The sequence below is a fragment of the Orbilia oligospora genome, assembly GCF_000225545.1.
Source record: "Orbilia oligospora ATCC 24927 unplaced genomic scaffold scaffold00193, whole genome shotgun sequence".
NCBI classification, from domain to species: domain Eukaryota; kingdom Fungi; phylum Ascomycota; class Orbiliomycetes; order Orbiliales; family Orbiliaceae; genus Orbilia; species Orbilia oligospora.
In genome coordinates, this window is record NW_011645750.1 from 630,546 (window position 1) to 650,587 (window position 20,042).

The following is a 20,042-nucleotide window of genomic DNA, read 5'->3' on the forward strand; positions in this document are numbered from 1 at the left end:
TGTCCTTTAGATACTTCCTACGCAGAGGCATTTCGGAAAAAAAATAAGATCACATCCTACAGCAAAAAAGTCCAACTACTAGGAAACACAAACTCATCCTCCAAAATCCTCCTAACCCTATCTAAAACAAAATCCTTAACCTTCCCCACATTCTTCAACACCTGTTTCCCTTTCCCCTTCTCTCCAATCTCACTATCGATCCTAATCTCCTTCAACATACTTGCTATCCCATCCCCCCCATTTCCTAGCCCATGATCATGATGATCATGATCATTATCTACAAAACAGAAGTGTGCACGTTTCCCAATATGTGCTATTACGGCTGTTCCGTCGAATGTCATGCCGGTTATTGTTAGTCGTACTGGTAAGGATACGAACGAAGGGGCAGGATAGTCGATTAGGAGTTCTGCGGTCAATTCCATACGGATGTCGCCTGTATATCTTACTCTTGCGATTATTTGAATATCTGAATCGCGGGGTTCTCGAAGACGGAGGCGAGGGGCGTGGGGGTCTGGTGGGGTTGTTGGGGAGTCTAGTGGTGAATGGAGGGTTCCGCTGCCTTGCTGTTGTTGCTGTTGTTGGGGTCCTGAGGAGATGGAGATGTCGGAGAAGGGGGTTGGAGGGGGTTCACGGGTTCCATCTGTGTGGTGGGTGTCGTCTGAGGAGAGGTTTAGACGGGGGTTATTGTGTGATGTTGAGATCGGAGGGGGGATTTTGGAGGAGTCTGCTGTTGATGGGGGGGATTGGGATGGTGAGGTTGAGGAGAGGCCGGAGTGGGGTTGTTGGTTTTGTCGACGGCTGCGGGAGTATAATGGTGATCTACCGGGGAAGGTTTCGACTGAGGCTTGTTGGAGGGAGGCTAGAGGTGTTAACCCGCCTGAGAAGCCTGATGTTAAGGCGGAATGGAAGTAGTGAAGGTTTGATGTCGGGCCGCGGAATGTGGATGATGAGAATTGGTCGACTGCTGGTGTGAAGGATGGTCTGAGACCTGGATATCGGTGGTCGATGTATGGAGGAGGTTGTAATCCCATCGGTGCTAATATCGGTGTATGTAGCGATGTCACCGGTGCAGATGTGGTGGTATCTGCATGGTACGACCCTTCGAAGTCCGATAATCCCTCCCGCCGGTCTCTCCTCCGTCTCTCCCGTGCCCGTTTTAGGATCTCCTCCGGTGAGTTATAGATCTCATTATCGAACTCTTCATCTTCATCATCGCCTTCAGCGTATGCGTCTTCGTAGAATTCGGGGTATGGGTCTGTTATATCCTGGATTTCGATCTCTGGTGGGACGGTACCCAGGTCGAACGAGACGACGCTCACGGACCGTAGGAATTTTGGGAAGGGGATTTGTTGGAATTTGTCGTGGAAGAAGCCGCAGAGGGCGTCGGCGTATTCTTTGCCATCGGGGCCGGTGGTGAGAGCTGGCCAGTTGATGTCGACGGCCATTTTCTGGAGGAAGGTTTGCTGGGTGGTGGGAGGAATAGGCTTGGTGGAAGTTTATAGTGCGATTCGAAGGGACATGGATGTTTTTCGCGAACGAGAGGACCCGCGGCTGAATTCCACCAAAAAGATGGACAATGACAACTTGAACATGCAGAAAGAGAAAATGGAACGGAAGCTAACAGGGTTTATATTAAAAGGTGAATGCAAGATGTATGATACATACCAGTTCTGAAGATGCAGAAGGAAAACACGATGGTATCTCGATGATTGTGAAAAAGGACTCCAGAGAACGCCAGAATGCAAAATTCTTTTAGGAGGAAAAAAGAGAATAGAAAGGAAGAAAAAAATACCCCATCTACATCACCATATCCTCGTCTCGATCTCCATCGCCATTCTCTCGGAACATATCAGCCACGGCATCAGGCATCTCTTCATCCGCCTCGTCACGTTCATTCCTTGTATTCTCCCTCGGTGTAAGATCTCCTTCTCCATTTTCCTCCTCCTCTTCTTCCTCCTCATCAACACCATCATCAGTCGGATCAGCCAAAAGTTCCCAGTTGACACCGGTTAAACAGTACTGCTCTGGTGGTAGCTTTGTACCCCAGTCCTTCTTAACAGGCGGCAGCGCAACCTTATTCCTATCCTGCGAGACGTCCAACAAAAATTCCTTGGGCGGAGCAGCGACGAATTGGTGATTAACCTTCGCAGAGATCGCCATTCTAAGGTCGGATATTGTAATCTGGGGAGGTGGTTGGCCGGTTGTAGTCGCTGGGTGGGCAGCATCCCAGTAGAGCAAAGCATCTTGGAGAACGGAGTTGGTGTATCGGTATGCGATGTCCATTAGAGCTAGAGGGACCCTAACAAGATAAAAAAATAAATAAACATTAGCAAGGTAGCCTTGATTGAGGGCTTCAAAGTGAAGATAAGAAAGTACCTTTCTTGGTATGAAGTAACACCCAAAGATGCCAACATTAGATGGATCGTTCTCGCGTCTCGAGGTCTTCGCGATGCACCTGTGTCAACTGCCGGTTCTGTGGTCTGTGTAGACTTAAGCGTCGACTGAGTGGAGCTTTCGCCATTGATATTCCCGTTCGTCTCCGCCATGTTTTCGGCCACTTCGATGGTGGTTTGATTTGGTTTGTAGATGGGAGAGAAAGGAAGGTATTGATAGTGGGAAGTGGCTGTCGGGATGAAGCTTGGAGAATGGTCGCGGAACGAGCGTGGGGGAAGACGTGATGGAGGATAGCTCGCGATGAAGTGCCAACACACAAAATACCACAAGCTCCAAAATGCACGCTTGTCTTCGTATTGGTAGAACTTCCCCATGATCCATAAATACTAATTTGGAGAAATCTTAGTTTCAAAGGCGTAGGATAGAGCATCACGCTCTATCGGCTATTAATTCGACCCACGGTGCTATTAGTGATGAGGTCTAGAAAGCTATACTATAAATAATAGAAAAATTAAAAAAGAATTATAACATCCTCCTCCAAACTCCCCTTCCCTACACCCCCACCTATCAAACATTGTTAGAATCGTTTCTATAAAGGATAATTGCCGATGAATTACATTTAATTCTTACCCCTCTACCTCTTGTTCTTTTTTCTGCCCTTCGGGTTCCCATCCCCGGAACCCCCCGACAAGCAGGGAACCATCCGGTCCGCAGCGTCAGGGAGTTCCCTGAGGAGAGTAATCCCCTTAGCGGCATACTTCTCCTTGTCGTATGTTGATGGGTCTTCATGGTCACCCATCAGACCCCAGCCCAACCCGAGGACATTACTCCCCCGGGCGACTATCCCGCAAACGGCGGGTTTCGCCTCGTCAGCGAAGAACGGGCGAACACGGCCCGACTTCATCATCCCCTCGAGGATGTGAAGATTTTCGGTACCCCAACGGCTACCGGTTTGGGAGGGACCTGAATTGCCCCTCCCGATTGTGGCTTTCCAGCCTTCTTCTTCGATGGGCGTCATGGTGCCCGAGATTGCCCAGTAGTATGGGCGTCCCCCTTCGACCTGGTTACTTGGCTGAGGGACGTCCCTGAGCCAGACCTCCTCTGAGGTCTCGTGGTAGGTGAGGTAGAGGAGCAGTGAATCCACTGCTGCCTCCCTGACGGCCTCAAATGCTGGCTTGTGTGAGGCCGTATACGACTCGACGCGTTTTTGGGAGTCATACTCCCTTTTTTGCCTTTTGGCAGGTGGGGCGGCAGAAGATGATGACTGATGGTCATCGATGAGGGAGCCAGAAGAAGAGGAGGAAGAATAGGAGGAAAGCTGGTGATCTGAAGAAGATTCCATCGTGACTTTGGCGTGAATGAAGAGAAGTTATCTTTGAGGACGGGTTATGGACGCTGATGAGGATGGTGAAGACGCGGGTGTAGATGGAAGCTACGGTGATCAGAAGGGACGGTAGACTGTTGTTTAAGTAGCTCTTGTGGTGGATTGGGGGTTTATTCAACTTCAGACTTGAAGGAGCGGGCAGTGGTTGTTGATTTTGATATTAGCACATACTACTAGCAGGTTAACCAGTTTTCTCTCTAATGTTTCACACCAAAATCAATACACCACTTTACAATGAGTAGGATGTCTATGGCCCTCTCGGCTCGGCACTTTGATTGTTCACTAGAAGGGCTATATTGAATACTGCAGACTTGAAAAAATTACGACCACAATACAAGTTGCAATGGCCAAATCACAGAATTACTTATTCGGTGAAGCTGTAGAGACATATCAATGCTCTCGATTTAGTTTTATTACAATCATTGATCATTAACTAGTTAACGTTAGAATTTAAATTTGAACAAAAGAACGCACACGGACAGAATTCAAACAGTAGCAGTTTCGCCTCGAGATTTATAGCTAGATGAGTCCACACCGTTTAGAATGGACTACCAAACGCTAAGGATTCCCTAGGGATATATATGGGTTCTGAAAAATAACTTGAGTTTACTCTTCGTGTGCATCTCTACTAAATTTCTCATCAGTGTTTTCAAATACTAAATACTAAATCATTTTCTCCTCAGAGATAATTAATTAAGGTAGCTATGGTCTTTGGTCGACCCATCACTCTATAGACCTATCTTTGTATACTCTGTAGATTGGCGGTCATATAATATAATATGATATTCAATTGATCAAGAGTTCTCCTTTCGAAAACTTTTAGACTATTTGGAGAACTTAACATCATTACATGTATAGATTTATGAGTTCAAGATGCCAACAGCTCCCCCATTTAGAGTCTCAGCTCCCCCATTTAGTGTCTCAGCTCCTCCATTTAGAGTCTCAGCTAGCCTGTACAGCTTATTGTGCACTATTGACCGGATATTGCTGTCTCTTAACAAAGTTTTTAGTTAATTAACACCGTCTGCCCAGGTGATACAGGACCATGGTTTTGAGGCGAATGGATTTTCATATGTATCGAAAGCTCATTACTTCTTGTAATTACGGTTTGTAACGTTGCTGAAGGTTTGACTAGAACCATAGCCCGCGAGGCCATATTGTTGCTCAGGGGGTGCGGGTTGAAGTTCTAGTTGACTCTGTAAATACAGAAGTTCCTGTTCCAGATTGTATTGAGGAGGGTTAAAAGGCTCCGGCGCATGCTCAACTGGATTTTGCTCCGCAGATGTCTTCGGGGAATTAGTAGGGAGCAGACCGGACGTAATTCCCTCCATGACGTGTGAGACTAGACGGGGTATCAGGATATTGTTATCGATTAGTTCGCTGAGTTTCATCGTATTCGATGGAGTCCACCTAGAGGGCGTTTGCATCTTATTTTTATTGAGAATTGTGTCGTTGAATAGCACCAAATGTCCACTGTTCATAGCTACGTCGCAGTGAACATCCCAGACCCAAACATACCTATTTCGACCTGAGGATTTACTGCCCATGTTGGCGTTTGGATCTGTGTGGTATGATACAGGAACCACGATATCTCCCAGGTACTGGCGCAAGTGCCTTTGTAAACTCCGTTGGACTACATCTTTGATTGCCGCCTGTGCTTCCTGGTTTGGCTCATGTTGCTTTTTTCTGTAGGCAGAGTCATATGCGGCCTTTCCTTTCCCTTTCGTGCCCCCACTCCCTTCGGAAGGATTACTATGTTCATCACTATTTCTACCTATCTCTTCGCTCTCAGGAATCATTCCCGTATAGTGTTTGTTGTAGTTGCTTTTCCCCCCGCCGAAGTTGTGTGGTGGCGTACCGCCACCTCGTTGAGACCCGCCGTGAGAATTCATTTTTGTGTGATTTTAGGGGTGCGAAAGTGAGTGCTATGTGGTTCTTGGATTCCACGTATGACGACTAATAAAGTCAGACCAGGAGTGGTATATGGAGGTGTTTGATATTCGTATTCGGCCAATTGAGGATGGCCGGTTAATAAATTTTAGGGGAAAATAGAGTAAATTGAAATTAATAGTTGTCGATAGGGAGTCAGTTACGACGAATTCGAAATTCGAGTCAGGTTATCTTATTTGGACTTAAGCTGGAGGATATACGTGCGCACACTGACCGTCTTTATACATCTTTTGTAAGCCTAAGAGCTATGTAAATTAACAAGCCTCGAAGCGCTTGCATCGAGTCATCCTATAATCTTACTCGTCGGATCTTTCCAAGGCGCATGAGACCTGATAAGGTCGAAGGCATATAGTGTATTCAATAAGTAACCAATGCTATCTTCGTCATGAGATCTAACTTGAACTCCTTGAGTTTCCAATGCTCAATAATAAACTTATTTTCACTAGCGAAAAGTTGCCTTGAGTAAGATATAGTTTCCAGCTGATCATAAGACATATACCGATAATATAATGCTATCAATGTACATATGCTTATGCTATTCTATTCAAATATTCAATTGATCGGTGTCAATATGAGGCGAGCTAATCGCTACAACTAGCTTTCTTTGGTATTATCACGCCGCAAAGCGAAAAAAATACAAACCGAAGTTTGTCAGCTGTATCTAGTGTGTGTTCGCTAAAACTCGATGCGGAGTTTGGTTAAAATTTTCATCCAATAATGCAATGCAACTGAATAGAGGTTAGCTATCTCATATGATAGCAATGACAAATACAGAGGTGTTATCTATGACATGCGTATGTATGTACAACCATGCCATTACAATGTTAGTATATCTCCATTACACCCCTTCAATCATTATATGAGCCTTAATATGACCGTTGAAAATCAGTGGTTGGCCCTAGGCCCTATCTATAGTCGAAGTACAAGCCCGCTGACAATATTTACAGTACCATTTGACCACTAACGCCCAAGAATTTCTGTTGTATATCTAAATGATCATATGGTATTTGCACCAAGGGCGAGAATACGCATGGAATCAGCTGTACTATCGCCCTGTCTCCTATCTACCAGAAGAATAGCATCTAGAATGTGATAATCGCTTAGGTTAGTTACACGGTAAATATGGTTAGTGACTTATGCATATAGGCTTTTAGTGGGCTTAAGTTGGGAATCAATCTTGTAAATAGGTCGAACTGATCGATAAGAATAGAAGTAGGGAGGCGTGATAACAATAGATAACCAAAACCAAGTTATGGTAGATGGCCATGGATGTTAGTAGAAAAGGAAGCAGATATAGATTCAAGTTTCTAGCTAGTGTCATCTAGATCTTATGATAGAATAAATTTCGGTGTAAGCTTATTCACTAAAAAAAGCTCTCGAATGATACCTGACCAAACAGATACGGGAGCACTCGAGACAATATTTGAGAATGGAAGCGCTGTTTCTCACTTGCTTCAGGCCGAAGCCGAGTGTAATATTTCATATTAATTCTATTATCTAGAATTCATAGAGAATTTACATGAGAAAACAATACAGGCAAAGGTTTCCACCACTGGAATTAAGCTAACCATAAAATATATGGTGGATCTATGGAGGGAACTATGCTAATCAAGAGAAGAAAATAGAAATAGCAAAAGAAGGATAGAGAGAGGGAGAGGGAGAGGGAGAGGGAGGATTTAAAGGAGAACAGATGCAAGATCATGGCTAGCTCCAACCTGTTCTATGGGTGGGCCTCCAGCGCCACGATCTGAACCTTCTGTAAACATCATTGTCGTCTAAATATGTATTCTAATCTTCTAGGCTAAGAATATTGCCGTCCACAAGATACAGACAGCCTATTGGGGGTATTTGGAGCCATTTGAGGGTCCACCTCGCCCCCGACGATTTTGCCCGGGAGGTTGTTGCCCATGATGCTGATTTTGCCCATGTGGATTTTGCCCATGTGGATTTTGCCCATGTGGATTTTGCCCATGTGGATTTTGCCCACGTCCTTGGCCCTGTTGATTTTGGCCTTGTGGGTTGGGCACGCCACCATGCTGCTCTTGATAATATTGGTGACCGCCCGGCTGATAATATTGTTGCCCCTGTGCTTGTTGTGTATATTGAGGAGGGGGTCGATGAGCAAGGTTTGGTACGTGGGACTGTGCCATGGGGGGTATATGCCCTTGTGCCGCAGCTGCGTGACCCTGCTGTCTAGACGGATGGTCAAAGGGAACAAATTCCCCGAAGGGTGAATCAGTGTTCTGCTGTAAATTTGGGTTATTTGTACGAGCCAATTGGGCCGGTGCTTCTTGTGCTTGTGTCGTAGGCATTGCGACTTGAGATTGTTGAAACTGGTTTGGGTTCATTCCGGGCACCGGTACTGATGCCGATGGCTGAGATCGGTTTTGTGGCGGTTGGGCCGGTGCTTGGGCCGGCCTGTTGTTGCGTTTGAATGACCGTGATGGCACTATCTTATTGCTTTCGAGCATTGACACGAGGTGGTTCAGGTTTTGAGCACCCCATCTAGAAGCTGTACCTGATTTCCCGAAAGTATGGTCCCAAACGTTTTGGTCCTTTGCGTCAAAGTTTGTACTTGGATTTTGTCTCCAGTAAAATTCAAAGTCGTTGACCCTTTCTGGTTCAGGTCTCTTTGACTGACAAAAGTGACTTCTCTCCGCGTCAGCTAATACGTAACTCCCCGGTGCTCCCCCCATCCGATTGGGGATTCTGAATCTGTTCAGGGAGTCTACCATCGCGGTCTTAGCGGCATTCGCTGCCGTCACATTGTTGTCTTTATAATGTTTCCTGCGCTTTGCGCTATTATAATCTGGCTTTTTCTTCTCCTTCTTTTTGCCAGCTCCCTTTGGTGTTTTCTGTTCCTCCCTCGATTCCTCCTCTTCCCCCCTGTGCGAGGATCCGTCAGACTCTCCTTCAGCATCTATTGGCTCATAGTTGTCATCTGCACCATGGCCACCGTGACCATGGCCCCCTCGTCGATCGGGGTCATCTCCCCCGCCACTGCCATATCCACCACCATATCCGCCACCGGGGCCAACTGAACTAGGGAATAATAATGCACTCATTTAGTATGTCTTGGAGTACGGGATCGATAAGATTTTGACAATAGTCAGATTCAAAATCAAGGTGATAGAACAAATCGTAGGAGGAAGAATCCCAAGAGGAGATAAAGTTTAGTTTTGCGGAAACGGAAAGGCATTCAAGAAAAAGAGTTGAGTAGACCTTAAGGGTTTGTGAGCGTTGGGTTGAAATAGTGGGAGTGTGGAAGTTGGGACTGTTCCAGATGCCAGTATTTAAATGCTTCGAGGGAATTTAGGGTCAAGTTGGTGGGCGGGTAGTTTAGACAATGGATGCGGAGCGGTGGCAGCAGATCAGTGAGGCCCTGTGGTTTTCGTTGAAGATAATATCACGACAGACTTTGAGAATCGTGGGCTTGAGTATCACGAATTCGATTAAGTCGTGAGGCTTCAGTCTGGATAGGAGGTGAACGTCAAGCGAACAATAAAGTTTATACTTTCAACAGGAAAGAGTTTCTAGTGTGACCGACCCGAGTTTGATTCAGAGACGTGCGTGTAATCTCACGTACATGTGCATAGTATGTCATTATTCTTTTCATGGAAGCTATTTTCATACGTGACATTACTAGTTCCAGGATTAGTGACATTATGAATATGTACACAGCTAACAAGATAAAGTTTTTGGAACATGATCAGAATCGAAAATAAGAAAACATCTTGGTGAAACTTGCAAGACGAGGTGTGACTTATCTTGAACCTCTTAGTACCTACTCAGATCTCATGTTACTTTTTCGTATACTTCTTTTATAACTTTAGCGGTCATAGAAACATCTTTCATTGAAAATTAATACCAAAACCATGATAAATTATATAAAGCTCGACAGTATCATGATCATATGATATCATGTTTGGCGATAATATTGTGAAGCATAACGAAGTAAAATATAGGTTGCTAAGTCAGTACTTAAAATTTATCTTGTCGGAATCCTTACTCCCGAGTACTTGTATCCCGCTGCTGCTAGCACTATACTTAGCCAAATCCGCATATGCATAAGTACTCAGCTGTCTAGTACGTCTCGACGTCTCCTAGCAACTTAGCCTCCTGTCACACAAGATATTGGAACGACTAAACAACACAAAAAATACAACATCAGTAGTCACATCTCGCTCTAGATCTAGCCACGTTAGGAGTGATAATGACAGGACCGCTGGCATGTTAGTGCAAATTTTGGTGCTCTGAGACCGAGACTACGTGGACACGATTCGATACTTCCTGCTGCCCTGTTATTTTTCTAGCAAGCATTGTGCAAGGTTGTTCAGGTTTTATTGCATTGTGACTCGACGTCGAGTCCCATGTTCCTGAGTTAGCACACCCGTTCGCTTAAACGTAGACGACGGTGTACCAACCTTATCAAATTTCCGTAAACTGTCATCGATTAAGTTGCGCAGCATTATCATAAAGCAATCATATAAGAGGCCGAGACCGGCCTATAGATACTTGTTTGCATCATTGATGCTACAGTGAAAATACTATCTGATCCTGCTCGTTAATCAGGAGCTAGCTATGAAGCAATCCGTTTGGATTATATGATGTCGGCAAACCATCTAGCTAGAGGATCCTAGGATATATCGATGTCGATATCTATCACCCGCATTCATACAAGTCCTTTGGCGAGCAACTGAGATTACATCACACGGGGTATTCTCCGTTATTGTTGGACTACTATCCGGATCCGATTCGATCGTAGAAGGATGAATGCGGGATTTTCAGTTAAGGACGAGATTCCTCGAGCACAGTCTAGATCGAGTTTGACTAGTGAAGCTTCGGCTCTGGTCGTTGGCTCCGTCGATGCTTTCAAACTAAGATCGTTGGAATAATGGAATACTACTATACCAAACTGCACTAGTATTCCGTTATCCGTTGCCAAGATGCTATTTGACGACTACTCATAGAACTAACGAGCAGGGAACTAGACTCAACCAACAGCTATCACTTCCAACTAAGGGGTCTCGAAAGAGTAGTCGCCTTGATCAGCAACACAAACCGCCCGGCTTCTGCAACATGATATCGCCCAATCGCTCAAACTGGGATTGTTGGTCCTGACGCTAGACCTGGACTAGTTGATATACTGTTAATCCACGGCTCGGAAGTTCCCAACTTTCCGAAAATTGGCCTCTGCGGAGATTTAGGTCGGAAATGCTATTCTAGGCGAGTTTATTGCAGTCGATCGGCCGGCACATAGTTAACATCGTGCAATGAATGTGGGAGGATTGTCAATATCATGAACTAGTATACAACACGATATGCAATCTAAACTGGATATTGGGGTAGCAGCGCCCGAGGTCACCGCATTCGTTCAGGAAGTAGACACTATGATGAAGATTATGGCATCACAATGTGATGCTTCAGCTCTTTGCTGCATCTTCTAACTTATCGTGGGAAATCGATAGCCCGTCGCTATCAAAACTTGATTTTTCCCATTTGCATGGCTTTCTGATGTTCGATTGCGGACGGACGAATATCTCGAGTTCTTCAGTTAGCCAGGTGGGTGATTGTTTTGACTGATGGAAAAGCATAAAAGGGCAGCTTTTCGCACTGGATCGAATTGTTTCTTACGATTTCATACATCAACGAATCGAATATACTGCCTCAACATACCATTACTATCTCGATCGTATAGAACTCTTTCTTCAGATATATATACTAGTCATTCGTATCCAAGCTTATAAGGTACCAATCGATCAAAATGGGTCTTCCATCAGGTACATATCGTATCAGCTGCCTCGCAAACCAGAAGATGGTTGGCCTTCGCTTCGACGACTTGATGAATACTGGAGACCCTATCAAGCAGATCTATGCTAGTGATGATACTGACCCAACAGTTTGTTTGCCTTACTAAAAAATATGCCATCTGCTCATAATCTAATCATAATTTTGCAGTGGAAATTCGAGGAACTTGGCGACGGTCGGTACATTATCAAAACTTCACATATGGGTAACGTGCTTGCTGGGGAACGAGATCATGCATTATGCGCATTCGGTGGAGGCTCCCCTGTTGGAATGGGGAATAATGGACCATGTGAATGGGCTGTAGAGGAAGCTGATCCATCCGGTGGTGTTTACAAGTAAGATTGCTCGGTATCAGCTGTTAATCCCCCAAACGTACATTTTCTGATGCCTCGCATAGGATCCATAAAGTTGACTCACAGGAGGGGTGGATGGTCCAAGGTGATAGGGTACGTTATATTGACCTGTTAGGTTTCATTGCAACTCAAATACGTTGAGGTGACGCTAACAACATCCTATCGAGCAGGTCAGCATCGGGTTTCCAAATGATACCGATGAAGAGAAGTTTATGATTATCCCGACTATGGGATAAATGAGCTGTACTTATCGAATGGATCCGAAAAAAATATAGATCCAGCGTCTTAAGACTCGCGCTATGGACGCCACGAATACTCTGCAGATCTGACGTTTTGGTTTTGTATAATGCTATTTCAACTTGACTTACACGGGCATCGCGCATACGAGAATTTAGCTCGAGGGTTGTCTACTATCATGTACTTTAAGGGGTACAATGGCTGGAATAAGTTACCAAGAGCCCTAGAGTCGATGGTTTGATCTATCATTACGATGCTAGGACGCGCTCGAGACTAGACCCTTAATATATCCAACTATAATCACAAAATTTCAAAACACCGCTCATTGCTACTCTTTCTTGTGCTCAAAGTCTGTTGGTCCTTGAGCGATTATTGAGGGGAAAGGATAAAAATTTAAACATTTTGTTTATTGATTGATTTTGATCGGCGTAATAATTAGCTGTTTACATAAATTTGTGGGTCTGTTGCACAGACCTACTATTTGTTAGCTAACCCGGGTTTGGAATCGGTAGCCGCGCGGACGTCCGTAACTAGCTTGGGGAGCCGTCTCAGCGTAACGGTGAAGACGCGTTATGATCCACATAACCTTGACCCGATACTCGTAGGTCTTTGTTCTTAGTTAATAGCCTGGGGGACGCTCACCTCTGCCTTGGCAGTTGAGCAGCCCGGCTCTACCTTGGCTTAGTTTACTGTGAACGCCGGGAAGCGACTCCCAGACTACTTAGTTCACACCAAAGAGCCGTCCAAACTTAGCTTAGCTGAACAGTTGCGAGAAACTAAAGTCCTTTGGGTCATACCGGTCTCGTAAAGGCATACCAAGAATTGCAGCATATTGTGTGTGGCCTTTGAGAATTCGGGGAGTTGAAATAGATGCCCGATTAGTTAGCGGGTGAAGCGGCGTCAGGTTTGCCGCCCCGGCCTGGCCAGCTTCGTGCACCGCGCGCTCGGAATTGCATCGACTAAATTGGATATTTTGTCATAGCAGTGTCCTAGAATCTGAGGCAAATTTGCTACCTAAGTAGATAACTGAAGGTTACCAAATTCCTAAGTAGGATACGCAGTGCATACGTGGGATTGTGGGGATCATTAACTTGCCGTAGCTCGTCCGGGCGGCTCCGAGTCGCGCAGCTGCAAGTCAACATGACCCGGCTCAATGTCACCCACGTTGGATCATATTCCCTTCCACAATTTGATCTTCTGAATGTAGCCCCTGAGCCCTCTAAACCACATCAATATTCACTTAACACCCATTTCAAATTTTGTTTTGTATAAAAAAAAAATAAAAAAAAAGAAAACTATTTTTAATTCTGTCTTGTTAGAAAAGAAAAAATATATATATTAAAAAGGGAACGAGTGTTTTTGAAGGGTTTAATAGCATAAAATAGGGGCATTTGATTGGAAGAAATTTCAAATTCAGTTCCACCATGGAAATATAAGGGAATTCGAACGGACTTGCCTAGGATGTGTTGTTTTCGTTGTCAGATTATTTATCAATTCTTACTTCAGAATCTTATAGTATCGTAGATTAGAGTAATATTACGGTTGAGACTAGTTTTCGGATACGTTGTGAATTAAATTAACTATAGGTGACGCTAAATGGAGATGGTTTGGTTACGAAACTGGCTAAATGGCTAACAAGAAAAGCCGAACTAAACAATGCAAGGACATAACCCAGGTAAGTTGACATACCTCGCTCTCGGGAGCTCTGTTTGACAGTTGCAAGTACCAGTACATGATAATGAATGGTAGTCCTGTATTAAATTTATAAAATGAACGGGTCGGATGCCCAACTTTTTAGGGTATTATATAGAAAGAAGAAAAGGTTACCCAAGTGTTGTTTGGAGCTTTGGTTCATTGACCAATGGCGATGTTCCCGACACTTGGGACTTCAAGTTTGGTTTGGTCACCGTTAAGATTTAAGTTTGGAGAAAGGTGCTAGAATCCTCCAAGATACTCTTAAGCAATGTCTGTTTCTCAGCCATTGCGTGTAGTTTCGATTCCAAGCCTGATATTTTTGCTTGGAGGACCGTTTCTTTGGATTTGTGTGTATCGGCCGACGCTTCTAACCGATTTTCTAATTCGGACTGCTTCCTTTCGAGAGCCAATATCTTCTCTTGAAGGGCAGCCTCTTTAGATTTATAGGCTTCAGTCAATGCATCCGAACGATTGTTGAACTCGGATTCCACTCTTTCGAGGACTTCGATTCTTTGCTTTAGTCCCTGTGCTTCGATGTCGGCGGTTTCTTTGAGCTTATCATGCTTAGCCCCGAGGCGTTGATAGCAATCTTTCATGATAGTCTCGTTGTCTTGAAGATGCTTCTCCGAAACTTTGGATCTAGCAAGGTCTTTTTCAAGAACGTCAATTCGATGTTGCATACCCTTGCGCACTATAGCTTGTGCGTCTACTTCGCCTTGAAGGGTCGTATATTGCTTCTCTAAGTCTCCCTTCTCCTTGATACGAATAGCGTTTGCAGTCTCCAGGCTAGATATTATTCCTTTGAACATGCTTTCTTTGTCACAAGCGAGCTTCACTTGTCCTTCGAGTTCCCTTTTCAAAAAGCTAAGTCGCTCTTCGTAATGACTTTCCTTCTCTTCCTTCTCTCGCATTAGGACGCGTTTCTCGCTCAATACTCGCGGTAGGTTCAGGAATCCGATCGTGGCATGACTTATGAAGGCTTTCATCATGATTTCCATATCTGTAATGGCGTTTTTGGCCATTTCGTTATTTTTTTCGTCCTCGAGGGCCCTCTCGATTTGATTAGGATCCATAAAGAGGGCGAGATTATTGGTGATTGGTGTAAATGGAGAGGCCGCAATAGGCGCGGCTGTCGAAACGGTGGGAGAAGGAACTGTTGTAGGAGGCATCGGGTCGAGCTCTAATATGCCGTTGGCATTTAGGGACATTGTGCGAGGAGGGGCGGGAATGACTTCTATAACGTCATGCCCCTGGCTGGTACTCGCTTCCGGCGATACAGCCCGTGAGTGAGGAGATTGCGAAGGCCGTAAAGAGCATCTCGTAGCTGTTTGAATCGTTGATGAAGTCTGGAGAATTAACGGGGTTACCATGGGTTGTGACTCCGGTATGCTTCCAGTTGTAGTTTGAACGAGTTTATCGGGAGAGGGCCCGCTATCGTTTCCAGTAGACGATTCTCGAGAGCGTTTTGCGGGATGCTCTTCACTTGTTGACTCTTGTAGCTGGCCATCCTGACTAAATTTGGACCGGTAATCCGTTGGATATTCGCCTTCGGCATCTTCCTCGTCGTCTTCGGTGTCACTAGACACAAGCTCCCATGCGGCAGATTGCGAATCCGACGGATTCCCCAAAGTATGAACCACTCTACGAAGCCTCGGTGTGAGGCCCGTAGTAGCCTTGTTGATGTAATATTCCGGTACAATGGCCCCTCTTTTGATCAAAGAAGTGAGTTGCTCTCTTTCATGGTCAGACCAGCTCCGAAAGTAGCGACGTTGTATAGACTCGCTGTTAATTGTTCGTGCAACAATATTTTGCTCTGTTTCGTCCAGATCGCCGCTAATATTCCATAGGTATACCGTTTTCCTTTTCGGAAAAGGCTTACAGGTGATCGTGACCTTCCTTGGTTCGATATGAAGCCCAAGCTTTTTCCTCACGACTTTGGCAGCTTCTGTTCGAAGATTTATCATGGCTTCTGAACCTCGGCGTGAGCGTTTCCGTTTGAGGCTTGGAGATGCTACGAATGAATCGAAGCTTTGATCCATAGCAGTGTCCGCCATGGTAGTTGTATTTGGATTTAGAAGTGTTCAACCAGTCGAGTCTTCAACGAAGATTTCATGCGAATAACTAGAGTGTTGTGTATGTTGGAAAAAGGGGAGAACGGGTACGAGACAATTGCAAGGTAACACCGATAGTTTTGACGTTTTGGGCGTTTCACGATATCTTTGAGGATAAGGAATAGAGCTTGAGCTAGAAACTGCTATATGTTCTTGAAAATTGGGGTAGTGGCTTGACACTTTTTAGAGAAGCTCTCCAGAAAAAGGTCTGGTTAGGAAACTGGTGGGCACAGCTTCTTTCCGGAATATGTGAGGTTTGCAGCTGTAACTAACGCGAGAGTCGCCTACTCAGGGAAAACACCATACTCACTTCGTGCCGTCTATTTCAAGCAACAGCGCTGCGGCCCCCAAGTCTGATGAACACCCCCCTGTCAACTGCACGAAGATTCCTAGGCAGACTCATTAGTGGGTCGCCGTGGGTGGCCATGTCGAAAGAGTCCCCGTTGCGAGCCGCCGGGTGTTTCAATTACCAAAAACAAGACTTCCGGCTTCTGCACCAATCCAGGATAATAAAGTGATAGTATCATATTTCAGCCCGATTCTCTTGTCCCGATTCCCCGAAAATTCTTTCCTTTTTCATTTATTTGTTTGTTTCTTTCATTTTGCAAATTAGCAAATTGAGGACGCAATTCAAAACAAAATAAAGGAAATAAAAATACCGTAATTGATAATAGTCACGAGTGTATCGATACATCTAGGTTTCAATATTAATGCGTCAATATCGTCACGGTAATACTGACTATAAATTATACTGAATTAATATTAATTGTCAAAATTTTAACTAATGGAGGACATTCTTACATTCTTAAATATATAGATGTATATATTTATCACTGTCTACAGTATAAGATATTAAACAGAATACTGCTGTGACATTGCTCTGGCGATAATTTACAACGCAAAACCCATAAAAGTTGATTAGATTTGATTATAAGTTGGAATCTATTCTTTCAGTTGATAGTGGGGGGACAGTTACAAGGAGATAGAGAAAGGGGAAATGAGATCCCACTGGCACAATCGAAATCAGGAAAATTCAAAAACCGGAAAAATATGAGTTGGAGTCGACCTGCGTTCTTGGCGTAGGTAAGGCAAAAAAGGTGTGTGTGACCCGAATAGGAAAATAACACACTGTGCCGCAGAGATGCGTTGTTTTGGAAGCCTCGTGAGCATATGCCAGTGTCATCTAGCGACCAGGTGAGACGTCGACGTACCCGTCGATACCAAAAACAAGTCCATACTGTCGACAGGACCAAGTACCCAGAGGTTGCTTTAACTCACGGGTAGGTATCTTTCCTAGCTCAATTTTGGTGGACTTCGCGAAGATGCTCACTAGAATTAGTCCTTTTTTAGATGTTTACTATTTTGATATATATGCTGAGAACGCGCGAACGAAACCAGTATATACCACCCTTGATCAATTGGATCCTACTTCACTATATACCGGCAGGATGAAGAATTCATGGTTAGGCTTCCCACTTGCCAGCGTGCTGAGTTCGAACTGCTCCTACAGCCGAGTAGACAAAACAGATAACGAAACATATAGCGTATCTCACTCGGTTAATTAAAGAATCTCAAAGAGAAAGCAAATACGATCTGGGGTAGTACGTAATAGACTCATTGTCCAAAATAATGATCACTGAGTAAAGTTGGGCTCTGAGTATCAAGCGAAAAACCTGAAAAAAGAAAATTGTCGAAGAAGTACTAGGTACCGGTTCTGACATAGCCCTGGCCTGCCCAGATGGAGCAAAACTACTCCGTCCTCAGTTGGTCAAACTCCCAATAATGGGAGGCTGATTTTGAATTAATGTGGCTTTTCTTTTCTAATTTAAGACCCATCGATATACCCCAGGTGTGATCAAGTGGGTGGGCGATATGCTATCGAAGTCCTACTAACTTGAGAACCCGTGACAAACGTAACCCAAGCCCGGACCCGCTTGATTCTGGGAACATGACCAACGAGATTGCAAATTACGAAACGCCTCCCGCGGAATTTAGCTTTCCCAACTTTTCTTCACTACGCTATGTTAACGTCCGGCCGTTAAAAAATCACGATGCGGTGTTGTAGACAAGGATAAACCTAGATGTACGTTCAATGAACCCGACACTCATAGGCCTATTAATGAAATGCTGCTCTGCCCCTTACATCGAACGCCAAATCCAAGGCCGCTTTCTCCGAGCTCAATTTAATATTGTAGCGATCATGCACTTTTGTCACCTTCCCTTCAGCGCCGGTGCTGACCGCCTCATAGATGCATCGATGGCTAACGTGTGGATCTAGTCCTAGTATACATGATGTACTCATGGGCCAAAATATCGATCATATGCATTCTAGACAATCGCGGACCAGATTACCTTCTCCAAGAGAAATAACCATGCACCGAAGCCAGCCGTCTGCGATACACCGTGGTTCTCAATCTCAGAGCGGAGTTGACACCGGTAATCGACAAATATCTGGTAGAACGTCTGCGAAACCCGTCGAACAATTCACTATGGATATCCGGACCCGGTTCATAAAACAAAAAACATCGCCAACGGCATGGCACAAGCCCAATTACACCAAAGCCAGGCACTCAAATGTTTCATACGCATATGACATGCAACAAGTGTATCGCTCTCTCCCTAATCTTCTGGTACCCCCAATCTTGCAGTCCCTCATTTTATTAAGGGTGCATTGACGAAGTATAATAAGCTCGAAGAAGGTTTCTTAACCTATTCATATTCGGTGCCGAGTCTGCAACAATATATACTAGCTACACCCCTCGATCTCCAATCTTTCCATAACGCGTTGATGAACGCGAACCCTTTCACCCTATATGTGAATATATCCCTCCCTCCCTCCCTCTCTCCCTCCCTCCCTCGGTACCTTTACCTATAGCAGTACGTCCTCTCATTATTATTATACGTTCTACTTTATCCTATAGATCTACTCTTCTTTCATATAAATTCAATCACTGAAAGCATTTCGAGATATATTTCATTAGAATCATTTAGAAGTACAACGTTGAGAATGGTCCGACCAACTTCAATGGATCCGGAACTTGAAAAGTTTAACCTGGTTACGGCTCTTCACAACGTTCCAGACGTGAGGTATACGTCCCGACGTAAACTAATAAAACTCTTAGGTGACTACCTAAAAAGGATAACGAAACAACGACGGCCTAGGAATAGTAAAATATATTCAACAAATAGCATATTCAGTTCGAGGAACGGATATTCGGTGTTTGGGTGGGAGCTACGGATAAGCAGAAAGAAATTGCAGAAAAAACAACAGGAAGATTTGGAAAGAACCATATTCAAACGTCGGCGCACTGCACGGCCATGGTCGTCGAGTATCTCAGAGTGGGACTTGGATTCGATGTTACCTACAAGTTGGAGCAACGAGCAACTCCGCACTATCCTCCACCTCATTAGTATAGGTGCTCTTGGAGGGCGGTTGAAGTTTCGTCGGCCCCAGAGGAGCAAATACAATTTGAGATCAACTCAAAATAGGTCACGCCATCGATGTCGACGCCGGTAAGATCACAACTACTACAATATGATTCTGGTGGCCGGGGAAAATAGTTCAAGGCTAACCTCGAGACCTCTAGGACTAATTAAATTCCTCGGGGCTCCCCGACACAATTTCTACTTTGCCAAAGTACGGATACCGGTTAGGCTTCGACTCCTCACAGGACGGTCGATCGAAATTAGATTTGATGGCTATCTTCACAATCCGATTGGTACCATCGACGATACAAAGCGGTGTTGAACGGGAAACGGAATTCTATGCAACGTTAACTCGTTGTGTCAATTTCAAATTCACGACTTATCGTTATAGTGTTTTTATTGCATGTTCTTCAAAATCTTTGGATTTCTCTTCGATTCTTTAAAAGTTTTTGATATGTATGGGCAGCAGATAAGGTATCAGAGTCAAGATCACTTAGTACGTGCTGTCCTTAAGCTTCCCTCATAATACATTAATATCTGCCAGCATGCTCCCAAAAAGTCTCCTTGCTATGTTTCTTTGCTTACGTATTTTAATCAAATAACCTGAATGTTTTGTTAAAACTCCTGTACTCAACTCAATTCTGTAGCTATCATGATCGATTTATTAAATATTTGTTTTTGTCT

General features: G+C 44.5%; 8 protein-coding genes across 8 annotated transcripts; 2 read left to right on the forward strand and 6 right to left on the reverse strand.

Annotated features, from left to right (window-relative positions):
- Positions 1 to 56: 56 nt before the first annotated feature.
- Positions 57 to 1,445, reverse strand: AOL_s00193g178 (uncharacterized protein; the record flags this gene model as incomplete). Its single annotated transcript, XM_011128789.1, has 1 exon — positions 57 to 1,445. One exon carries the CDS (start codon positions 1,443 to 1,445, stop codon positions 57 to 59), a length of 1,389 nt encoding a protein of 462 aa, XP_011127091.1.
- A 352-nt stretch (positions 1,446 to 1,797) lies between these two features.
- AOL_s00193g179 (uncharacterized protein) lies at positions 1,798 to 2,546 on the reverse strand (the record flags this gene model as incomplete). Its single annotated transcript, XM_011128790.1, has 2 exons — positions 1,798 to 2,299; positions 2,377 to 2,546. 2 exons carry the CDS (start codon positions 2,544 to 2,546, stop codon positions 1,798 to 1,800), a joined length of 672 nt encoding a protein of 223 aa, XP_011127092.1.
- A 482-nt stretch (positions 2,547 to 3,028) lies between these two features.
- Positions 3,029 to 3,736, reverse strand: AOL_s00193g180 (uncharacterized protein; the record flags this gene model as incomplete). The annotated part of the gene is made up of 1 exon (XM_011128791.1): positions 3,029 to 3,736. One exon carries the CDS (start codon positions 3,734 to 3,736, stop codon positions 3,029 to 3,031), a length of 708 nt encoding a protein of 235 aa, XP_011127093.1.
- Positions 3,737 to 4,866: 1,130 nt separating this feature from the next.
- AOL_s00193g181 (uncharacterized protein) lies at positions 4,867 to 5,670 on the reverse strand (the record flags this gene model as incomplete). The annotated part of the gene is made up of 1 exon (XM_011128792.1): positions 4,867 to 5,670. The coding sequence occupies one exon, from the start codon at positions 5,668 to 5,670 to the stop codon at positions 4,867 to 4,869; it is 804 nt and encodes a 267-aa protein (XP_011127094.1).
- Positions 5,671 to 7,563: 1,893 nt separating this feature from the next.
- AOL_s00193g182 (uncharacterized protein) lies at positions 7,564 to 8,793 on the reverse strand (the record flags this gene model as incomplete). The annotated part of the gene is made up of 1 exon (XM_011128793.1): positions 7,564 to 8,793. The coding sequence occupies one exon, from the start codon at positions 8,791 to 8,793 to the stop codon at positions 7,564 to 7,566; it is 1,230 nt and encodes a 409-aa protein (XP_011127095.1).
- A 2,699-nt stretch (positions 8,794 to 11,492) lies between these two features.
- Positions 11,493 to 12,125, forward strand: AOL_s00193g183 (uncharacterized protein; the record flags this gene model as incomplete). Its single annotated transcript, XM_011128794.1, has 4 exons — positions 11,493 to 11,627; positions 11,687 to 11,871; positions 11,934 to 11,982; positions 12,060 to 12,125. The coding sequence occupies 4 exons, from the start codon at positions 11,493 to 11,495 to the stop codon at positions 12,123 to 12,125; spliced, it is 435 nt and encodes a 144-aa protein (XP_011127096.1).
- Positions 12,126 to 14,042: 1,917 nt separating this feature from the next.
- Positions 14,043 to 15,875, reverse strand: AOL_s00193g184 (uncharacterized protein; the record flags this gene model as incomplete). Its single annotated transcript, XM_011128795.1, has 1 exon — positions 14,043 to 15,875. The coding sequence occupies one exon, from the start codon at positions 15,873 to 15,875 to the stop codon at positions 14,043 to 14,045; it is 1,833 nt and encodes a 610-aa protein (XP_011127097.1).
- A 3,082-nt stretch (positions 15,876 to 18,957) lies between these two features.
- AOL_s00193g185 (uncharacterized protein) lies at positions 18,958 to 19,343 on the forward strand (the record flags this gene model as incomplete). The annotated part of the gene is made up of 2 exons (XM_011128796.1): positions 18,958 to 19,014; positions 19,122 to 19,343. 2 exons carry the CDS (start codon positions 18,958 to 18,960, stop codon positions 19,341 to 19,343), a joined length of 279 nt encoding a protein of 92 aa, XP_011127098.1.
- Between the last annotated feature and the right edge of the window lie 699 nt (positions 19,344 to 20,042).